Source organism: Cydia amplana, chromosome 14 (genome assembly GCF_948474715.1).
Source record: "Cydia amplana chromosome 14, ilCydAmpl1.1, whole genome shotgun sequence".
Taxonomy (NCBI): Eukaryota; Metazoa; Arthropoda; class Insecta; order Lepidoptera; family Tortricidae; genus Cydia; species Cydia amplana.
The window spans coordinates 13,473,397-13,490,464 of NC_086082.1; the positions used below are offsets into that span (position 1 = coordinate 13,473,397).

At 37.3% G+C, this 17,068-nt stretch overlaps 4 protein-coding genes across 9 annotated transcripts in view; 2 read left to right on the top strand and 2 right to left on the bottom strand.

The window, feature by feature from the left end:
* LOC134654189 (tudor and KH domain-containing protein homolog) overlaps positions 1-8,212 on the bottom strand; it is a 29,229-nt gene extending 21,017 nt beyond the window's left edge. The window contains exons 1-5 of one of the 3 annotated variants that reach the window (XM_063509642.1): positions 8,065-8,212; positions 7,240-7,429; positions 5,323-5,541; positions 2,780-2,937; positions 1,818-1,998 (exon numbers count right to left, since the gene is read on the bottom strand). In XM_063509642.1, the coding sequence (XP_063365712.1) occupies positions 1,818-1,998; positions 2,780-2,937; positions 5,323-5,541; positions 7,240-7,426 (745 nt within the window). In that variant the 5' untranslated portion in view covers positions 7,427-7,429; positions 8,065-8,212. Of the gene's footprint in view, positions 1-1,784; positions 1,999-2,779; positions 2,938-5,322; positions 5,542-7,239; positions 7,430-7,651; positions 7,951-8,064 lie in introns of those variants that run through there. The other 2 variants (XM_063509640.1, XM_063509641.1) reach the window with 2 other exon arrangements.
* Positions 8,213-8,974: 762 nt separating this feature from the next.
* LOC134654211 (uncharacterized) lies at positions 8,975-12,522 on the top strand. Of its 2 annotated transcripts, none has more exons than XM_063509677.1 (7): positions 8,975-8,999; positions 10,611-10,804; positions 11,136-11,305; positions 11,395-11,485; positions 11,654-11,827; positions 12,188-12,354; positions 12,489-12,522. In XM_063509677.1, the coding sequence occupies exons 1-6, from the start codon at positions 8,975-8,977 to the stop codon at positions 12,341-12,343; spliced, it is 810 nt and encodes a 269-aa protein (XP_063365747.1). In that variant the 3' UTR covers positions 12,344-12,354; positions 12,489-12,522. The 2 variants fall into 2 exon arrangements, with proteins under 2 accessions (XP_063365747.1, XP_063365746.1); XM_063509676.1 differs by lacking the exon at positions 8,975-8,999 and adding an exon at positions 9,990-10,062.
* A 614-nt stretch (positions 12,523-13,136) lies between these two features.
* LOC134654159 (uncharacterized) lies at positions 13,137-13,977 on the top strand. Its single transcript, XM_063509606.1, has one exon. It carries the CDS (start codon positions 13,277-13,279, stop codon positions 13,778-13,780), a length of 504 nt encoding a protein of 167 aa, XP_063365676.1. The 5' UTR covers positions 13,137-13,276; the 3' UTR covers positions 13,781-13,977.
* Positions 13,971-16,668, bottom strand: LOC134654158 (uncharacterized). Of its 3 annotated transcripts, XM_063509605.1 has the most exons (4): positions 16,592-16,668; positions 16,181-16,512; positions 15,913-16,071; positions 13,971-15,731 (listed from the first exon to the last, which is right to left on the bottom strand). In XM_063509605.1, exons 2-4 carry the CDS (start codon positions 16,505-16,507, stop codon positions 14,055-14,057), a joined length of 2,163 nt encoding a protein of 720 aa, XP_063365675.1. In that variant the 5' UTR covers positions 16,508-16,512; positions 16,592-16,668; the 3' UTR covers positions 13,971-14,054. The 3 variants fall into 3 exon arrangements, with proteins under 3 accessions (XP_063365675.1, XP_063365673.1, XP_063365674.1); XM_063509603.1 differs by lacking the exon at positions 16,592-16,668 and having other exon boundaries at positions 16,181-16,522; XM_063509604.1 differs by lacking the exon at positions 16,592-16,668 and having other exon boundaries at positions 15,913-16,057; positions 16,170-16,522.
* Positions 16,669-17,068: the final 400 nt, after the last annotated feature.

Below are 17,068 nucleotides of genomic sequence, written 5' to 3' on the forward strand. Positions count from 1 at the left end.
GTCATCCTTGAGCTACTGCGCTGGAAGTGCGAGTTGGAATTGTAAATTAACACCCGAGAAACGAGAGGTCGACAATGTAACAATTCGCAAATATTTGTCTGGTCAACATTTTACATTTGTACACGTATAATCCAAGTGTCACGAATAACGGTGGAGGTGCTATGATGTAATGTACTTACGTCATGCCGTATTAACGAATGACTTATATTATTTCGAGCACCTTTAAAAAAATTGGGTATCTAATCTCATCCCGTTTAGATTTTATTTACTTATTTAGTATTCATGACTACAATACAACTGCATAATAGGACAGAGTTATGTTATAGGTATAATTTTAAATCGAATGATTCCAGACCTCGCTTTCGCCTCGTGCGGCAAACGTATATATAGGTGCGTATTAGGTATGTTCTTTTCATAATAAGTCATTATTTTAGTGTTTTTTTAATTATCTTGTTTAAAGATTTAATTTATGTCAACGTTTTTTGCATTTAACATGTTCAATTGAGTTTTAAAATATAATTTTATGTTAATAAGAACACGGTTAGCCAGGGTAAAATAATTTGAGTAGAAAAATACTTTCAGAGCAAAAATGTTTGTTTTTCGATTATTTTACCCTCGCTAAAGTCGAGGGCATAACAAGGTTCTGTCCATTTTATATGATCTACGATATCCACACAATAATAGTCTATGTGAATATAGCGTTATTGTCCCATACGGCTCGGCCACGACATTGAGCGACTTGCGACGGCGGCAGCGATAACCATAGGTTGGAGTGAGACACAGCGATCGGACATTTCGTTCTCATTTATGGTTGTCGCTGTCGCCGTCGCTAGTCCGTCGTTAATTAGGCCGCGGACTGGACGCACGCGATCGACGGAAACTGCCGCCGCTGTCAGGTTCATTCAAGTCTATACATTTCGATCGAGTCGCACCAACTGCCGCCGAAGCATTTAAAACAATAGTACATTACTGCAGACGCCGGGAAAGAAGGGCTTGCCGGGTGAGTAGGTATAGACGGCCGACCGTAGGGAGGCCGGATAGTGATACGAAGTCGGCAAGATCTTTTCACGGCTAGGCATGTATAGTGCTTTTCTCAAACATATGCAATGAAATAAAAAAATTCAGCACTCAAAAAAACAAATTATAAATATCAACCACAAATTTTAGCGTGTAGTGTACGACAAAAGTTTTTTAATTTTCCTTCCAATCCTGCCATAATGACTTTTTTTTTACGGAAGTCGTCCGTATTTCGCGTGTGTAGTGTTCGAATAGACCCTATTAGGGCCATTATACACAACCTGATAATAAGAATCTCAATTTCAATAAATAAAATAAATGCAGAGGATTTTAAATATTGTCTATGGTCTCTGGTGACTTACGTATAGACAAGATTTTAAATTTATTCATCAACACATTGAATCATACAGATTCGTATTCTTAATATCAGTACGTTCGTGTATAACAGGCGTTAACACGGATATTTTGGTCCGATAACCATTCATTCACAAAAAAAAATATATATAATTCGGCTGTTTAGCCTGTTCATGGACACAGACCCCATGTTTACATTAGAATTTAAAAAAAATTACTTCCCGGCCTAGGCCTTCAATTTCGTATGAAATTCCTTTACAGTTCTCTGGAGTTGCTCCGCCCTAAACGTGATACTTCGAAGCCTGATATAACGCCCGGAGCGACGACATTTCATTGCATGTTTGAGAAAAACCTTATTACGCCAACGACTGAAAAGACAGTACAAACAAAACCATGCGGTTAGCAATCCTTACCATTCCGCTTATACTTGACTCGTTTGGGGTCACCTGGCGATTCCTCCACGTGGTCGCCGCCCGCTCTCGCTTCCGCCCCCGCTTGCGCTCTCGCTTCCGCCCCCGCTCCCGCTTGTGCCGACGCCCCCGCTGCGCTCGTGGCTGGCTGGACTTGGACGTGGCGCGGACTGCGCTTTGACTGCTCGATCTCGCGACGGCATTTCTCTTGAGCGACCTGATGGATTTTAACATTTTTGAAGTGAAAACTTCTTTAGCGGCGTTGTGCACTTTTTGTGATGGGGAAAAAATGTTAAACTCGTAACAGGTGTCACGTGAACGTAAGACGTTAGACGGACACGTGACCTGATCGAAAAACTGTTACTTCAATGTCATTGAGTTTTTCTTTATTGATTTAAATGCCATCTAGTGAGTTTCGCTCTAACTGGTATTAATATAACTCGAGTACTAAGATGTGCTTAGGGGTTTCAAGTAATGCGACGAAATAACGCTAGATGGCGTTAACCTCAATTATACATAGTGCTGCAGACATTTTGCAGTAGTGATTGAGTCTTCACTTCTGCCGGCACTCCCTGAGTGCAACCCGTTGTTTTTTTTTCATCACACTTGCTCGTAAAAGTTGTTATTACACTTAAGCGATGCGGTCCGTAAATCCTAAATTTCGAGGGCTGTAGTGGCTGTAATGTACGTACAAAATTAGGCAGAAGTTTTTTATATTTTTCTTTTTTTTCCTCACGGGCGGTACAGGAACTACTAACTCGTGTTAATTATGTAAGCCCTCGCAACTAACCTTCTTGTAGTTAGTGAGAAAAAGTCAGAATGATCTGCATCTCTATCGCTCGAATATAAGCTATAGAGAGGTAGACAACAAATTTTCGATGTTAGCGGTAGGCACTCACACAAGGTAACATGTCTCAGCGAGGCGTTTTCCGCCGACGAAGGCCCCTCTTCGAAAATTCGGCCCTCATTCTGTAAACTAATGTGAAAAGTTAACTTACACAGCTGGACACAAGTCCCTTGGCAACCTCGATTTGTTCCTTGGTGCCCCGGAAGCTGACATGCCTCTGCGATGCGTTGTCGGCCGTCGGGGGCCCCTCTACTTTGACTCGGGCTCCGCTGCGGTGACTGATGTCGTTGATCGTCTCACCGCCTGAGCCTAAAATAAAAACGTTTTATACAAAATCTACTGTATCAAGTGGCAGCCCTACTGTTTTTTCTGAGTGGCGCAAAATCTAATCGACTAGCGTAGTAGTTCGCAAATTGCGGGAACCTTTTTAGGGTTCCGTAGCCAAATGGCAAAAAACGGAACCCTTATAGATTCGTCATGTCTGTCTGTCTGTCCGTCCGTATGTCACAGCCACTTTTCTCCGAAACTATAAGAACTATACTGTTGAAACTTGGTAAGTAGATGTATTCTGTGAACCGCATTAAGATTTTCACACAAAAATAGAAAAAAAACAATAAATTTTTGGGGTTCCCCATACTTCGAACTGAAACTCAAAAAATTTTTTTTCATCAAACCCATACGTGTGGGGTATCTATGGATAGGTCTTCAAAAATGATATTGAGGTTTCTAATATCATTTTTTTCTAAACTGAATAGTTTGCGCGAGAGACACTTCCAAAGTGGTAAAATGTGTGTCCCCCCCCCCCTGTAACTTCTAAAATAAGAGAATGATAAAACTAAAAAAAATATATGATGTAAATTACCATGTAAACTTCCACCGAAAATTGGTTTAAACGAGATCTAGTAAGTAGTTTTTTTTTATACGTCTTAAATCGCCTAAATACGGAACCCTTCATGGGGGAGTCCGACTCGCACTTGACCGCTTTTTTTACTCCAATTACGGCGTAATTAGAGTGCTAGAGAAAGATGCCCGCAATAGGGTTGTTGAGACATGTTGATTCTTAGGGTTCCGTAGCCAAATGGCAAAAAACGGAACCCTTATAGATTCGTCATGTCTGTCTGTCTGTCTGTCTGTCTGTCCGTCTGTCCGTGTATGTCACAGTCACTTTTCTCCGAAACTATAAGAACTATACTGTTGAAACTTGGTAAGTAGATGTATTTTGTGAACCGCATTAAGATTTTCACACAAAAATAGAAAAAAAAACAATAAATTTTTGGGGTTCCCTATACTTAGAACTGAAACTCAAAATTTTTTTTTTCATCAAACCTATACGTGTGGGGTATCTATGGATAGGTCTTCAAAAATGATATTGAGGTTTCTAATATCATTTTTTTCTAAACTGAATAGTTTGCGCGAGAGACACTTCCAAAGTGGTAAAATGTGTGTCCCCCCCCCTGTAACTTCTAAAATAAGAGAATGATAAAACTAAAAAAATATATGATGTACATTACCGTGTAAACTTCCACCGAAAATTGGTTTGAACGAGATCTAGTAAGTAGTTTTTTTTTAATACGTCATAAATCGCCTAAATACGGAACCCTTCATGGGCGAGTCCGACTCGCACTTGGCCGCTTTTATAACTAAATCTAGTTAAATAGATAGAAAATGAGGAATTTATCACAATACATTGGAAACTTAAAAAATATATGGGAATAATAAAAAAATACCTTAAAGTTTAAAAATAGTATTTTATGCAACCGTTGTTTAAGAGGGGTCAAAAAAGGCGAGTGGCGTGAGTAACAATTTGAGGCGAAGCCGAAAATTGTTAATAAAGACGCCACGAGTATTTTTTGACTCAGTTAAACAACGTTGCATACAATACTTTTTCTACGACCAAGCACTTACTTTGAAAAAAAAATTGTAAAAATTTACAATTAAAAATTTGTTAAATAACAAATATTTTTCATTCAACAAAAATAATACCTACTTTAAACAAGTGGAATCATATAGGACATAAATTTAGGTAAACAAACCAAACCCGCCACCGCGCCCCGCGCCCTGCGGCCGGTTGGTCAGCGACACCTTCTTGTAACTCATGAGGCCCTGGTACTTGCTCTTAGTTAAATTACTATTTTGGATAGTTTTTTTCTCGATTTTGGCCACAGTAGCCTATGGAGACTAACAAGCAACGCTAAGCGGTGTTCGTAGTCTATGGATCTTGCTATATTAAGGGTGTCACATGCGCGTTTCTGACTTCTGAAGCAATTTTATTGTTTCTACTATAGAACCTAATGAATATTTTGTAAATTGGCAGCAATGCACTTAGTACTCATCTGTCAGATATGACAATTAAAATTAGGTTGGCAACAATGTATTTCATACAATATTTTTTATGTGGTGATTACACGAAGTATCGTAAAAGTACCAAAAAGATACTGCGTGTATGCACAAATACTTTTTTGGGGAATAGACTAAAGACTTGTCTTGACAACTATAACATAGGGGTTTAAAGGTGTGTGTACGACCTTTTAAATGGCAAATAAAAGTACGGGAGTAGAAAAAATATATAATAAAACTCTTTCACTTTCATTGAAAGCCAGCGTCATGTTCAATGTTTTTGTTTTTTTTTTATACGCGTTTGGTTTTAAATAACTGCTCTCGAATGTAGGATAAGAAAATTAATAAATATCTTACCTATGATCCTGCCACAAGCCCAGTTGGGCACAACCAAAGTATCTTCCACAATCACGGGCTGCTGTTTCATGAACTCCCTTATAAGGTTCTCAGCTGTCTGCGAAGTGTGGCTCTCGCCTCTTATCACACATATGTCATAGTCTTTGTCCGGGAACTTCTTGAAGTTTATCTTGGCACCGGATTTGTGTTCTATGTCCTTTATGTTGCTGCCGCTGCGACCTGTGAATATTTAGAGTAGGTAATAAACTTTTACAGCAACTTTCCTTTTTTCTATTGAAACTAGGCCTTATTAATACTTATTTTGAGCTGAATTTAGATCTGAACATGCATTCTATCGCCTAGACAATAGAAGCGTGTTGAAATATTTGTGAGCACCTTGGCCACTCTATATTTGATGCCGACTGTAGAACATTAAACCTATGGGTGAGTTGACTTCATTAGTCAGTATGTTCATTTGGTTGTTCGGAATAGTCTATACTCTTTTAACCTCTAGCCGCCCGCGCCCATACGTCAAAGCTTGCCAAGCAAAATGAAATTTTATTTTGTCAACACAAAGTTCAAATTAGAATGGAACAGAAGACCTTTTTATTTATCTCTGGGCGGGTAGAGGTTAAGGTAAACATGATTTCTAATAAAAGTACAAGCAAAGCGTTATGTGCAACCTTGAGGACCAACAAAAAAAACTATTTTAACCTCTACCCACCCACACGTCAAAACATGCCAAGACAAATGCAATTTTGATATGTCAAAATAAAGATTCAATATTGAATGGAATGGGAGACCTTTCTATGGGAGAGGTTAAACTAAATGGGTACCCAATGCATGGCATCACACCAGAGTACATTTAGACAATATCTATTTATATGTAGACTAGACATATACAAAAATTGTTGTAAAGCAGCAATTAATCTATGAAATGCTCATGGACACAAGGGGAGGTGAGTAATATCTTAGTCATGAATATAATTGTAGCATCGCTTCAATCGATTTATGATAATATGCCACTTATATACAAGCCATAAAGTATATTTATCCTTGGCAGAGAATGAGGCCAAAATATGTCAGGCAAAGAAATGTTGCTGAATTTAAGATTTTGATGCTTACGCAAAACTTCAAGTGAATTTAAATTGTATGATACATACATACATTGTATAATATATAAACATTTTAAATACTTAGAGGCAGCTAAAAGTAATAAAAATGCAGTTTAAGGATCTTAAGTCAAAGGATAATAATTAATAAACTAGTCTGGCATTCAAAATTTGTCAGAAAAACAAAAAAAAAAGAACTTATCCCTTTCTTTTGGGTGCTAGTATTAGCATAAGACAAAGACAGTATGATTCTCTGTCTATGTTTGAAATGAGACAGTCCCTGGCCAAACTAATTTGAAATTTAAATGTTATTTATGTCAAAACAAGTTAAACAGCAAAATCTAAATGTTATTTATTTCAAAACAAGTTTAACTTAAAAATAAGGTGGTATTTATAATCAAACACATGACACATAAGTATACAAAACAAATAATTCATATTTAATTTTTTTATTAAAATGATGAGACAGAATTCCGATAAAGTGCCACTTATCTCACAGCTATATAACATATTTATCCTTATAACATAAGATAAAGAGCCTAAATTAGGTCACATTTGATTATAATGAAACCTATTAGGCATATTGAATTCAGACCTCCAAATTTATTATAATGAAGTGCATTGGGGTTACTTTCAACTATGGGGTAATTTTGATAATCGCTGATATCTATTAAACTTAGAGTCACTTCATAATTTGCCAAAAATCATGGCAATGCAATGCTTAATCAAGGCATCTTGAATTGGAAAAGAGGGGCATTTCTTTTGTTTCATACAAGACAAAATAACAGTCATATTTCTATGGAAATATAATATATAAAATACTTACCAATTAAAGCAGGGACCAGACTTTTAGGAACATTGACTTCAATGGTGTTCACCCGAGAAGTGGCGATGGGCTTGGAGTCTTCGGACTCCTCGTCCCTCTTGAAGACATAGTACACCACGAGAGCTGTGACGGTGACTAGAGACAGGCCAAGGGCAACTGGCACTATGAATTTAGCGGCAACAGGCATTGTCTGAAACAATTGGAAATTTATTGATTAAAATTTTATTAAAACAATTTTATGATACTCTATGGTTGTTTCTTTTTAAGAAATTACAGCCAAAACCAACTGAATGCAGCTAAGATGAAGAATAGGAATTTAAAATAATGTGGATTAGAAATAGTTACACAAATATTAAAGCAGAGCCTAGAAATTATTTAAATTAAGTAAGGTTTAAGAGACAAAGTTACTAACAATTCTAAGACTTGTGTGACAAAATAAATGGCCTTGAAATTAGTAACACTTTAATCAACAAACACCAACACTATCGCATGTAATACATAGATTGGTTTTGCTATAAACTACACCGAAAAGTATTCTACTCCTTAGTTGCTATTAAAAAAGTAGCTTACATTTTGTTATGGCACTAACAGGGTGAAAGCAAATTTTGTCAATAGAGCAATGAATATCTACTTGTCAAGTTAGAATACTGAAATAATTAACGAAATTAGTGTAACTTTGTAAATACTTGAACTCAAGTATTCTATTGCCAGCTATGACATAATAACATAAAAATTACTTCACAGAAAGTAATGTGACACCCGCAATAAGACAACTTTGAGAAATGTGCAATTTGTTTCAGGAAAATGATATAATATTTTTCATACCGTTTCCTAGAAAGTTTTCCGCGTGTTTTAAATGCAATTTGTTAATATCTTATCACAACACGCATTACCACCACATAAAAAATCGTAAATAGAATAGATATACTGATATAAATGAAAAACGGCGGAACTTTCAATCGCGTTTCGTTCGTTTGTAGTGTTTGGCACATTGTCATCTCATGGTTTGTTTGGATGCGTTTTGCTAACTTGCCATTGACAACCACTTGATATTATCGATGATTTTAAATGTACCTCAAAGATACTGAAGTTTTTTTAGGCGGGCTTTTGTACTTAATTTTCGGTTACGCTGCTCGCCATATTTAAACAAAAAATATGACGCGACATACCTATTAATTTGCGTTGTGATTAAAATAAAAATAAATTGTGTAGTTATTAAGTTATTATTGTCGTTATTATCACATATAAAAATGTGTCACTCGTGTGACTTGACAAATTAATGTCAATATTATATTATGTAAGTACGTGACATTTACAAATAAGCTTTTACAGCTTTTTATTACAGATAGGTAAATTTTCATTTTTATCATGAATCTAGTATTTTAATCCTACCATCTATAATTTTTATTTATTTTAATAGCATTTGAATCGGTTAAAAGCTTATAGAGTTATTTAAGTATTCCCATTTAAATTTACATAATACCTAAGCGTGATCGCATGTCATATTTTGATCCTTGCAAATGCAATAGTCTTCGCAATTTTTATTTAATTTAGCCAATTTGTTTCTGCAGCTTTCATTTTCCCACGTCTGCCTCTGATATTAGTGTGTCCATGATACACAACACATTCCTTTCCTTATCTCTTTTCAGTTCAGTCATGAGGTTTTAAATTCAGAAAACAGGATCAACTAGAACGTAGTAGATTATATATATGCTCTTTGCGATCAACTAAATAAATGGCAGCGTGGGATGTGACTGAAGGTAAGAAAAAAATAGAAAACGCAACGGATTCGTTATTCCGTTAAGGGGCCCACTGATTAACAGTCCGCCGGACGATATCGGCCTGTCAATTAGAACAAAAAGTTGACAGCTCCGAACAACTGACAGGTCGATATCGTCCGGCGGACTGGTAATCAGAGGGCCTACCGCGAATCACGTTCGACGTTTTGCCTCCCTGTCACACTTACGTACGAATTTACAAGTGCGACAGAGAGCCAACACGTCGGACGTGGTTCGCGGTAAGCCCTCAGTGGGCCCCTTTAGGTACTTATGCATGCGTACATGGTAACATACCCATATTCGTACGTAATATTATATTTCGTAAGATTGTATTGTAGGGAGGTTGTAGTTATGAATCATGAGTCATAACCCGTCTTCATGATATTTTTCCATTTCCATAAAAATGTTGTTTCATAATTTGAATACACGATTTGCGATAGATACCACGTCGTAGTGGATAAAAAGTAGGACTTCATCCCAATACTTATTATTTAAGGTACCTAACTAGTGAGCGCCCGTTCTAAGGAGCTCGGGATCCGCCCGGCAACCTAAACCCATGAATTGGCACAGGCTCTATTAATTTTACGAAACGATCTTCCAACCCAGAAGGAAAACTAGGTCTCATTGTGATTAATCCGGTGTACTTACGAAGTGTTTCGATTTTTTATTTGTATGCGTAGACATAAAATTTTTTTTTCTATTAAATCTAAACTACCTCTAATAATATCAATAGTGCCCGACAGTATGCTTTACAATTAATACACATGTCCCACAAAAACCCGGCGATGTGCCCAACCGACTATTGAACGTGCGCCCTAATAAAAGCGTAATAGCCGGATTCGTCATATTTTTATTGTGCACACAATCACGAAACCCCCGCGACTCTCAGTCGCCAGCTGCCTTGCGAAGAATCCAGTAAACTTTACTTACTCTAGTAATATACTTTTACAGAGAACAAGTAGGGTATTTAACTGTGTAAGCATGCAACGTCCGTATGCTCGCCGGTATTTGCGTCCGAATAACATGCACGAAACTTCCTATGGCGGTAATGTGGCTGTTGTGTTGTTAATTAAGTGAAAAACAATTGTTTTAGTAGGTATTGAGCGAGTGATTTATCGTCCAAAAATAATGTCTTAGGATCCACCTGCACCAGCTCGATGGGGTTATTCAAAATGATCGCGTGACGACATCGTCACTTGACAAATACTACCCTCCACTTTTTAATGAATAAATGTGAAACAAGGGTATATTGTATACTTATTATCACAGATGACGGCTTATCGCGTGATATGGCCGATATGGGCATTTTCATTTCAACTTGTATTTTAAACTGCGACTTAAAGTGTAATAACGTCTAACCGTCATTCACATTCCTGACAAAATGTATGGGATTTGACATTGACCGCCAGTTTTGTGACGATTGCTAACCGGCCGTTAATGGTACACAGTTAAAAGTGAAAATGCCCATATACAGTATAGAGCAAATATCAACAACAACAAATATAAAAAATATTCATATAGTGTTTACTTCCCTAAAAAGAAGATCAGGATATTCCTAGAAAGTAATAATTACCGCGATTTTCTTATATCTAGATTTTGAATACGTGGTAACGAAAAAGGAGCCACCGCGCATATGCTTCGGTACCGGACTGGCCCGAGAAACGCTTCCCACGGAAGGCCCGTGTATGAGTCCTTTCATGAGGCTTTTGACGAAGAAAGGAAGACCCAACATAGGCCCTACGACTTATAACGGCAACCGCGATGCGTTCTACGATGTAACTCATAGGGTACCTACCTTTAACAAGAATTACTTGTTTATCGTGTGTAATATATTGTATACGCGTAGCATAGGTAATAGGTAACGTGGAATGTATTGGGCCCCATACATTTCACGTCTCTTCTCCTTCCGCACAGACTCTGCCTGCAAACAAAATTCAAAGCTTGCGAAAAAGTTTAGTATTGCTCTTTATCAAACTTATTGGTATAATCGACCAAAAAAGGTCCTTCGATAAACTAAACCCACTAATTTCTAAACAAAGTTTTATCTTATTAAGTTTTCAGTCGTTGTTGGCTTGGTTTATTTTATTAGTTGGCTTTCCAAGAAACGTTTTGTTATAGATTTACAGCAAATACGGTCTCGGACCAAGAGAACCACGGTTTCATTCACGCCATGAGTACCAGCCACCTCCACGCGAGCCTCCGCCTAAGAAACCTTTCCCTCAGAACTGTGCGCCATTCAACCAAACCGGACAGAGAAAGGGAATCTTCAAAGCTAATCCCTATCCTTCGTAAGTATTTTGATCTAATAAGAAAATTTCTAAGACACTGAACATCAAACCAGATTAACCAGAGTCTCGATACTTCTTTATTTTTGCAGACCCTGTGATTACTGTCCGGAGTTTAAGAAGAGACAGATAAAATTTGCATATAGTTTTACTGGGAAGAAAGTTTTACGCTGCCCCGTTATGGTAAGAAACCTACTCAAGAATATGTCTTGTCTTAATGTCTCTATCTTAAAAATACAAGTTGATCCCTATGGATCGCTATGGATAAGTTTCTCTGCCATTGCTTAGTACAGAGGTACTAAACTTGTTCCGTGCAAGGATGAAATGATTTCGCTTTTTTTTGTAATTCAGATCAAATGTGTACCCTATAACTTGGATGCCTGCGGGTATTGTGGATGCTCGTGTTCTGCACAAGGGGACTATTGGCAATTTGAGAATCGAATCTTCCTCTGCAGAGAACATTATGCACAGTTGTTCAAACATTGTCTATCCAAATTCCAAGGCGCGAAGTTAGCTGAATTTAAGGTGAGTTTTACTTTAGTTCCTACATTTTCTCCTGGAAATGGAAACGGTGCTAGCCATACCATGTATCTCTCATAAAGCTGGATATATATCAGGATCTAACAAGTTATATTTCTCTATCGCTGTAGCAACGAACGGTACAATATAATAGGTATAGCTGGTCAACCAAATCTTGGCAGTAAAAAAAGGCGCGAAATTCATATTTTCTATGGGACGATATCCCTTCGCGCCTACATTTTTCAAATTTGCCGCCTTTTCTACTGTCAAGATCTGGTTGACCAAGTATATGTTGAACTGATAAATCTTTTAATGATAATATTCTGTGATTTCTGTGTCTTCCATCGAAATTTCTTTTTTTTGCAGTCTGTACGGGATTGTTTCTTTGCCCACGCACACAACAGCTGCAAAGCAGCGTTAAAAATAATGACAAATGAAGAAATACAGAAAAAGCTGAGAAAAGAAGCATACCTCGATCTTTACTTTCCGCAGCGGCGTTTCTGCGAAAGTGCCAACGACTGACACGACTTATTGTATATACTTGGTCAACCAGATCTTGACAGTAGAAAAAGGCGGCAAATTTGAAAAATGTAGGCGCGACGGGATATCGTCCCATAGAAAATTTGAATTTCGCGCCTTTTTTTACTGACAAGATTTGGTTGACCAGCTATATTATAGTTATTTTATATGGACATTTCTTTTAGAATTATGTGTAGATATTTCTATCTAAATTTATTCATATAGTGCGTCAAGCAAATCTTGTCAGTAGCAATGTACTGCAAATTAAAGTAGGGTAACACCATGTAACACTCAAAGAGCAGAATTGCGCTAAGAAAAGCAGCAATGTACATCGAACGAAAACGTGTTTATTTTTCCGCCCTTCATACATCAGTTCGAGTGAATTATCATAACCTCAAATTTTAGTAATGTTTACCGTCAACGAGCATGATTGTACATTGTAGGCACCTTAGCTTTGCTTGAGGTCATGCATAATCTTGGTATTTAATGGTGACAGCAGAAATTTCTCTTGAAATAGAAACGATTCAGAATGTAAACAATAAGATGATGGCTGTCATCAAGGCTGTCATTCACGATTTTTTTTTTTTTTTTTTTTTAATTTATTACGAGCATTGGCAACTTTCCACATTCCACAGATAACACGCGATTTTGGAATTATTCGAACACAGTGTTGCTAACCCGCAATTTTTCAAATTTGCCGCCTTTTACTACTGACAAGATTTGGTTGATCCAGTATATTATAAATATTTTTTTGAATTGTTTTAAAAAATATTGATTTGTTTGTAAGCATTTATATGGCAACATTTAAAGTAAAGCTATTTATATGGCAACATTTTTATCATCAATCATCTGACTTTGTTCCAAAGTGGATTATTTATTATTTATTTTGAAAACGAATCAATATTTTGGGTGTATCGAGTCAACTTGTAAGCTACGATGAAATTAGACTCAAATAACAAGTTGATCCGAGGTGAAAGCGGGTCAGACTCGCCCGAAGACGTCGTGGATCCGCGGCAAAATGCAGAGGACATCATTGATGAAATACTTGCCGAGTTTACGGAGTCGCGGTCCCCTGACGCCGCACGCAATGGGAACGGGATTCCAAATAGCCTGTTCAGCATGATCCAGCCGCCGGTGACGCGAACACCTGCAAATTCGTTCTCCGAGCCCGCTACACTGGACGACATCGACCCTGCGTCGGATCTCGGCACATCGATACGAAATAAATGTGCGGAACTCGAAGAGATACTTCAGAGCTTGAAGTCGCGATTGAACCACGTAGTTTTGGACGAAAACATCGTGTTAAGCCCCGACGCTAATTCCATGGAGGCGCAACTTGAGCATGATTTGGACACAGACTGCCAAGAAGACCTTTCATTGCAAGAATTCCTGGAACTGCTGCATTCCCAGAACGAAATCAATCCCACTGGGGTACAATGATCATGTACTCGAGCCTGACATAGTGTTTTAAGGTTGAAAATCATTGTGTAAATCTGGTATAAAAATACATTGTAAAAATATTATATTTAAATTGAAGGAAATTATGATAAACAAAATTTCGGGCCTAATATTCAAACTATTATTTTTAAATATACACTAAGTGAGGTAATTAATAAAACAATACAATATAATATAAACCAACTTCTTTATTCACATCATAACAAAATAAATTTTTCCTCATATAAAAAAAAGTAACACAGCCATACCAAATGAACTAAATCATTTCATCATACAAATCATTTATTTCAGGTTTGATAGACAATTCTGTATCATCAGGAACAGTATCATTCTCATACAGTTGACTGTCTTCATGATTATTCTCCGCATCATAAGTACTTGCAGGATGTTCGTCCTTGAAAATCAAACTCAACATCTTTTCATTGATTGCGTTGACAAAATCAATATTGTTGCGAGATATAAGTGCATTTCTAAATGTAAGCAACCAAGTGTTGTATGTAGATGGATCTACTTTCACACATTCATGTCTGAAGAAGGCGATGGCGCCGAATGCTTTGGAATAGTTTCCATCCAAGTTACAATAGACGAGGCTTTCTATAGCATCTATCATGTCAGCAGCAAGATCAGATAATGTTTTGCCGTTATTTGCAAGTGTTTGGAAATCATCAATGGGATCTATAGTTCCAATCCGTACTGGACCTTTATTGTTCAGTACAGGCAGTTGGACTTTAGGCATATCTAAGTCACCATTTGATTGGTCTTGATTACCAGATTGGTCCAGCATGGTAGCATCATTTCTTCCTTGGGCCTTAGTTTTTCTTTTTGGTTTTTCTTCTACCTTTTTCAACTGCAATAACTGTTTCAGTTTATTTATTGGATCCCTAGATCTTTCCTCAATCAATGGAGGTATTCTGAACAACATCATAATGTCATCTCTAGGCTCCGGTAGAGGCTTGCCTGGGTTCATTGCTCTGTATGCAATACAGTCAAGAACATACTGAATGGTGGGACTGACCGTCTCTGCAATGGGAAATGCTTCAGTATCATCAAAGGTGTCATCATAGGCTGAAGTTAGATCCATGGCTTGAATGAGATCTTTGAAAGCATTAACTTGCTCATTGGAACAGGCAAATTTCTTAAATTTTGTTTGAGGAAATGCCATATTTTTAATATCTTCTTTAAAACAAATTCCTGCCATAGATAAACAAAGAAAGTCTTCTATTGGATCTATCACTGGCATTAAAGCAAACATCTTAGGAGCGTTTCCATTGTTGAATACTCTTCTTACAAGCCCAACTAAATTTAACTCGTGCAGGCTCTCGACCAGGCATCTTATTGCGTACTGAGCTTTTTTGTCTGATATCCTTCCAAATATATATTGCAGGCCATCTCCATTAAGATTTTGCCATTGAATATTATCAGCATGAGTAAACCCATAAACAGATAAGGACTTCTCGCCTGGTTCATAGAGCATAGATTTATCAAATTCAGATAATGGAATTATTTGCTGGCCATAATGGTAGCCTTTTACAATATCTACAGCTTCTACTGTGCTATAGTTTTCAGTGTTTACCAAAACTTTGTTTCTCATAACCCCTTCAGTAGTGCTAGAAGTAGATGTGACAGGATCTCTGATGGCTTTCTTCCAAGGTTTTACAACAGGTTCATCTTTCGTTCTGATAAATGCAGAGATTGGAATTTTAATGTTAGGGCCAATGCTCAATTCTACATTCCAATGCCATGCAGAACTGGTAGCCTTCTTTTTATGAAAGAGCAAATATCTCATGGCATAATCAAATGTAGCTGTAGCACCTTTGGTCACTTCTACAAAATGGCGTGCCAAGTCAATGTCATCCCCTTTATGACTTTCATCAGTAAGATCGAGACCAATGACATCAACTTCAAAATTCTCCTCCTTGAATCCGTTTACAACCTGCAGAAAAAAAAGAATTAGAGAATATTGTTGCAAGACTTTGAAATTAGAGTCTGTTCAGAAAAAGAAGAGTCGAATAGAAAGAACATTTTTGATAACTTAATATTTATTTAAAAAAAATGTGATGTATGCTACTTGAAGGTATAATGAAAGTAATTGAATACAAATACAAAAGACTCACCATTTCAACCTGGTCATCATTAATTTTGGCAGGTGACTGGAAGTTAGTCATCAGAATAATCTTCTTGTTCAGAATATTTGCTCGTTCCATTTCGTCCTTGAACTGATCTGCAGCCACAATTAGGGCATCAAACCAATCACCTCTGCTTTTTAAAGATGGCTGAAATAATTGACATAAATAAAATAAAATAAAGCAGAAAAAGGCAAAACAATGTGCAACCATGGCATAGACAAACTAGGGATAGATATATAAATTACTAGTTTCTTACCTCCTCTGGAAGATCTCTTATCATTTGCCATGTAGGGGTTTGCAGTGGGGATAGAACATCAATGTGCCTGAAAGCTCCCCCAACTTCCTCAGCCATTTTGTTGTTGGTTTTCTTGGACCCTAATAACGTGACACCCACAAAGTTCTTAGCCTGGGTCATTATCTTGCGTTCTATGATACGAGCAGCGCATTCTTTGGCTTTCAGAAAGAAAGTTCTATTATCTTCTGCAGGTGCGGACTCTTTTTTATCTTCTGCCTCTTCTGGTGATGATACATTTCTTCCTACGTCTAGGATAATGATAGTACCTTGATCTACCTTCGGCGCCATTGGAGCTACAAAAAAATTAAGGATATTAATAAATTCCAACATTCACCCAATTTGCGCAATGGATGTTAAAATTCTTACTCTTACCGGAATTTTGGAAATTCCTTGTAAATACTTCTGTCACTACACCAACGTAGTACAATTATTTCCACTAAAACACTACAAAGCTAAGTAGATAAGGTTTGAAATCAAATAAATTCCGTTGTTCTGTTTGCTTGCTCCAACCAAATTCACAACAAAACAAAACACTCAAAACAGGGAAACGGAAACAAGTCCCGACTAGTTCGTCTTGCGCGATGTTGTTTTTTAAGCGGGCGTATGATGGTTGCAGTTAACAACGTGATTGTGGGACAATGATGGTGTCTATGTTAAAAAGTGAGGTCATGAGAAGAGTGTAGGAGCTATCGATAGTAGCGGCCATAGCTGCGTCCATCATACGCCCTCAACTTGTTTAAGCTATATACAAAACCGCTGACAACTTAAACAAATTTGACAGTCTTCATTGTACTTGACAGCTGTCACATTAGTTTTGTGACACTTTTGATTATAATCTGTGGTCCTTCT

Bases quoted from the DNA above. Each gene is read 5' to 3' on its own strand.
- LOC134654211 (XM_063509676.1), top strand. From the start codon at position 9,999: ATGCAACGTCCGTATGCTCGCCGGTATTTGCGTCCGAATAACATGCAC. The intron at 10,805-11,135 runs GTACCTACCTTT...GTTTTGTTATAG, and splicing joins TCTACGATGTAACTCATAGG to ATTTACAGCAAATACGGTCT. The intron at 11,486-11,653 runs GTAAGAAACCTA...TTTGTAATTCAG, and splicing joins TTTTACGCTGCCCCGTTATG to ATCAAATGTGTACCCTATAA.
- LOC134654159 (XM_063509606.1), top strand. From the start codon at position 13,277: ATGAAATTAGACTCAAATAACAAGTTGATCCGAGGTGAAAGCGGGTCA.
- LOC134654158 (XM_063509605.1), bottom strand. From the start codon at position 16,507: ATGGCGCCGAAGGTAGATCAAGGTACTATCATTATCCTAGACGTAGGA. The intron at 16,072-16,180 runs GTAAGAAACTAG...CAATTATTTCAG, and splicing joins TAAGAGATCTTCCAGAGGAG to CCATCTTTAAAAAGCAGAGG. The intron at 15,732-15,912 runs GTGAGTCTTTTG...TTTTTTCTGCAG, and splicing joins ATGATGACCAGGTTGAAATG to GTTGTAAACGGATTCAAGGA.